Source organism: Miniopterus schreibersii (genome assembly GCF_964146895.1).
Source record: "Miniopterus schreibersii genome assembly, chromosome: 5".
NCBI classification, from domain to species: Eukaryota; Metazoa; Chordata; class Mammalia; order Chiroptera; family Miniopteridae; genus Miniopterus; species Miniopterus schreibersii.
In genome coordinates this window covers 16,428,719-16,433,286 of record NC_138106.1, presented here as the reverse complement: position 1 = coordinate 16,433,286, position 4,568 = coordinate 16,428,719, and the positions used below count along the sequence as shown (strand labels likewise).

At 54.9% G+C, this 4,568-nt stretch overlaps 1 protein-coding gene across 1 annotated transcript; it reads right to left on the bottom strand.

The window, feature by feature from the left end:
• Positions 1–1,039: 1,039 nt before the first annotated feature.
• Positions 1,040–3,595, bottom strand: RAP2B (RAP2B, member of RAS oncogene family). The gene has a single exon (XM_081137833.1). The coding sequence runs from the start codon at positions 3,052–3,054 to the stop codon at positions 2,503–2,505; it is 552 nt and encodes a 183-aa protein (XP_080993959.1). The 5' UTR covers positions 3,055–3,595; the 3' UTR covers positions 1,040–2,502.
• Between the last annotated feature and the right edge of the window lie 973 nt (positions 3,596–4,568).

The window sequence follows — 4,568 nt, the reverse complement described above, 5'->3', positions numbered from 1 at the left end:
ACATTTGAGTAGTTTCCCTTAAGTTCTCTATTTAGAATATATACTACCTTCTAATTGAGTTTGATACTAAACTTAAGTGAGATCAAGAGGGGGAAAAAAAAAAAATGGCCATAGGACCACCACAGGCAAAATCCTCTATTCTTCCTCACCCTGGAATACTGAGATGTCTCCTGGGAAAAGGACACATTTTAAGGCAAGATATTAATACAGCTTTAAAGAAACCAGTGGCCCCTCATTTCTTTCCGCTTCCTCAACAGAATCAATCCCTTTGTCCAAAGACCTTGAGAAGACTTCATCTGCACTCATAGACTTAAGGTGTATCAAATGCTCTTGATATATTAGCCATAAACCTTTTATTCTGCAAAGGCTCTATTAGAAAAGTGGCCCTTGAGAAAAGTAGAACAGAAAAAGCTCACACTGCCTCCTACTGTTAGAAGGAAAATTTCATGAGGTCAACCTGGTCCACAATCTGTAATGAAAGCAAGGGGTTTTTCTCTTAGCTTTTTCCTTTTTTCTTCTTTTTAAACTAATGACTTACTTCCAAATCAAAACCTCAAGAGTTGACATACTGTCTACAACCCATATAAATTACTGCAGAAAACACTAGTAGGCATGACTTCAGAATGGAAAGCATCTTCCCCAAACATCCTTTTGACTTGGTATGTGACCTAATTTAAACAAAACAAATTAAAGTGTTCCCCAGCCTGGTCAGGTAGATGGTTACCTTCCCAGATCTAAGGCAGTATTAGCAGTTGGCTTCTCCCTTCCTTACCTACTGCGAGGTAAACTGCTCCAGGCCAGAAGAGATTCCATATCCTGCTCACTTTATAGTCAAATGATATGACCATACCCCAGGGCTTCCTAGACCTTGGTGATTTTTCCCATACTTAAGACTTTGGGAGTATTGTCACCCAACTTGCCACTGAAATCTTTCTGTCGTCCAAATTTGACCAACTCTTGGGGACACCACCTGCCCCTGTCCACCTCAGCCAGGATACTGTATTAAATCACTGAATATGAAACACAGAAACGCAAACAATAGTTTTGGGTTTGTTTCTTTAAAAATGACATTTGTATTAAAAGTCTTAAAATGAAGAGACAATGATAAGACGCATGTCTGGAATTAAAAATTACAATTGGTTAGAATTCTCTTGGTACATCACAACAGTAAGATTTTGCTCTTTGCTTCTGGAGGAAAACCCTATTAACAGATAACCAAAAAATATTTTAAAATAATATAAAAGGGGAGCTAAATACCTGAACATTTGAACAAAATGAAGAAAAAAAAATCACAAGACATGGAAATTACATTTTAAAGGCTGGAAATAATAAAGAAGAAATTCACAGAACAACAGGCCCTATTGTCCTGGCTCCTTCGGGATGATTACTGAAAGGAAACTGGGAAGTGGTTTGGGGAATAGCAGATTCTGGGGTAGGGTGGGAAGTTCACAGGTTGGCACCGGCTGGAACAGCTGAGTTTTGAAGGCACTCTGCAGACACAGGGGTGCTGGGGGCCCTGAATCACATTTAAGTCTTTGTACTGTATTTTAAAGAGCTAGTCATTAAAATCTGTTACTGCCAACCAATAGGAACAAAAAAGCTAAACTTAAAAAAAAAATAACCACACACACACACACACACACACACAAAATAGTACACACAAAAATGTGCAGATCTGTAACATTTTTTTCACAGCTGATAAAAAAAAATACTACCGTTCTTCCCCAGACTCCCCTTAGATACAGTAGGTAAACAAAATAGATTTTTTTTTTTCCCCCACAAATATCAGCAGACACTTTCTGGCACCCCACACTGTATTGGCCTCAGTGCTAACAGTCCCAGTTCAGATGTGCAATACTTCAGATTGGATACACTGAAACAAGAATCCAACTTTGCATAGACATCCTCGGAATCGCAATCAGTCACGGGGCTGCCCTTCCAAGCTGGCAGGAAAGGAACCCGATCATTATTTCCAGCTACTCCTGGAAAACAAGGAAAAAACAAAAGTTTCTTCCTCTCCTCCTGCTCCTTCATTTGGTTCTCCCGGACTTCCTTCCATGTATTTAAAACTTGGAACTAGAAAACGGTTGTTGAAAAACAAACAAAAAAAGCCTCCCCCGGTTCCACCTTCTCCCTGCCCTCTTCCTCCCCCACCCCATTTTTTCCAGGCTGAAACTTTCGCTTGCTGGTGTCAAGCCGCCAATACAGCGCCCTTAACGGTTACTTAAGGGGGGAAATGTGCGTCAACCAAAATCAATGAGAAACGTACGCGCTGCAAAGAGCCACACTGCCACCGGGCATCCGATGGTCAGGACCCGACACCCCTTCGCAGGCGGGGAGGAGGCGGGGGGCGTCCGCCGCAGAGGCCAGCCGGGGTCCCGGGACACACCGGCCAATGCAAAGTCGTCTCCAATCTCAAAGCAAGAAGAGAAATCACATTTAGAGAGTCGGGTGCGTTTGGCTTTTGTGCGCGGAGGGCGGCCGGCGCGCGGCGCGGGCGCCTCAGAGGATCACGCAGGCCGAGCAGCAGCCCTCGTCGCCGTTGGGCTGCGCCGCGTAGTTCATCTGCCGCACGATCTCGGCGAACAGCTCGTCCACCGAGGCTTTGTTTTTGGCCGACGTCTCCATGAAGGGGCAGCTCCACTCCTCGGCCAGGGCCTTGCCCTCGCCGTACGAGACCTCGCGCTCGCCCTCCAGGTCCACCTTGTTGCCCACCAGAATCATGGGCACGCGCTCGTACCGCTTCACGCGGATGATCTGGTCCCGCATGGGCTTGATGTCCTGGAAGCTCTGCTGGTTGACGAGGCTGTAGACGAGGATGAAGCCCTGGCCGTTCTTGATGTACAGGTCCCGCATGGACGCGAACTGCTCGGTGCCTGCCGTGTCCAGGATCTCCAGCACCGACGGCGACGAGTCCACCTCGATCTCCTTGCGGTAGAAGTCCTCGATGGTGGGGTCGTACTTCTCGATGAACGAGCCGGTCACAAACTGCACCGTGAGCGCGGACTTGCCCACGCCGCCGGAGCCCAGCACCACCACTTTGTACTCTCTCATGGCTTCGTCGGCGCCCTCGCCGCGCCTGCCGCGGCCCCGTCGGGGCTGCGCGCCGGGGAAGGGCTAGGCTTGGAGGCTGGAGTTCTCCCCTTCCTCGGTTCCGCGGGGAAAAAGTAGGAGAGGGTGGCTGGGGAGCGCAGGGCGCAGAGATCACCGAACGGGGGCCGGGCGACTGGCCAGCCGGCGGCTGCGCGTCCCTGGGGCTCGGGTCCGGGGCCCCGCAGCAACCCGCGGCGGTGGTAGCGGCGGCAGCCTCGGCGGCGGACCGGGAGGACAATGCCTGCAGCCCGTGCGAGGCGACGGCTGCAGCTTCTCGCTACTGCAGCCCGGGAGGGCGGGGACGTGGTGGTGGCGGGCTGCGGAGGTGGCTGCTAATTGCGCGCCGAGCCGGGACGCGCGCGGCAAGAGTCCCCGCAGAGCGTGCGCCCACCGCCGCGGCCCATCGCGCTCTCTCCCGCAGCCTCCGCGGGGCTAGGGCTTCCTACTCGCCGCGCGCAGCCCGGCCCTCCCCGCACCCGCGAGCATGCCCAGTGTGCCGCCGGCCGCGCCCGCTGGATCCGACGCTCCTGGTTTTCCGGGGGGCCGGGCGGGGGCGGGGCCGTAGGCGGGGCTCGCGATTTGAGCGTGGAGGAGCGGATCGGCGAGGTGCGAGTTTCGGAGCTGGCTGGGAAACGCGGGGAGTTGTGGAGGTGGTGGAGGGGGCTGCGGGAGCTCGGGCGGGACGGCGGGGGCCGTTTCCTCCGCGGCTCTGGGGCTCGCGCACACGGCGATGGCTCTGCAAGCAGCGTGCGCGCGCGGAGGGCACTGTGGGCCCGGAGCGGGCTCTGCTCTTGCCGACTCCGTCATCCCTTGGCCTCCACTCCCCGATCGCCGGCGGTGTGCGTCTCGGGGCCCGAGACCCAGAGGGCATTTGGATGCCGGAGCGGCGGGTGGAGCCTCTTCCCCCACCCGCGGCGCAGCCTTTTTTAAACCGCCTCGGACACCCTCCTCGGCATTCTCCGGCCGCCTCTGCCCGCTCTGCACACCGCGGACAAAGGGAACGGGAACAGGGCGCCGGAATTACTGTCCCGACAGGGAAGGGGCAGCCTCCGGTGACCCGAGCCCTCTCCGGGCTGGGACTGGAGGGTCCCACCCACCTCCCCACGGCTAGAGCCAAAACCCGGAGCCGGCTCCCACCCCGTCCGCGAGGCGGCGGCGCCCGCGGCCAGCCGGGGCATGCTCAGTGGGCGAGCGGCTCGGGTGGAAGGAGGAAGCTTTCGCACCGCACACCCACACCCGGCTCAAATTACCTCTCCCAGGCTCGCGGCCCATTGGTCCCGGGCGCAAATCTCACACCCTCAAGCGTCCTCCCATTGGCCACCGCCAGGGTTTTGTCAGTCGGGGCTGCCCCATTGGCTAAAAAGTAGCCTCCGCCGGTGATTGGTTATTTATAGAGCTGGAGGTAGGGGGCGGAGGCACAGCTGTTCTTTCTCCGCGGCTCCCCCGCCCCCTCCTCCCACTTCCCCAACCTAGTG

What these genes read in the sequence shown, in the direction of transcription:
- RAP2B (XM_081137833.1), bottom strand. Translation starts at nt 3,054, where the DNA reads ATGAGAGAGTACAAAGTGGTGGTGCTGGGCTCCGGCGGCGTGGGCAAG.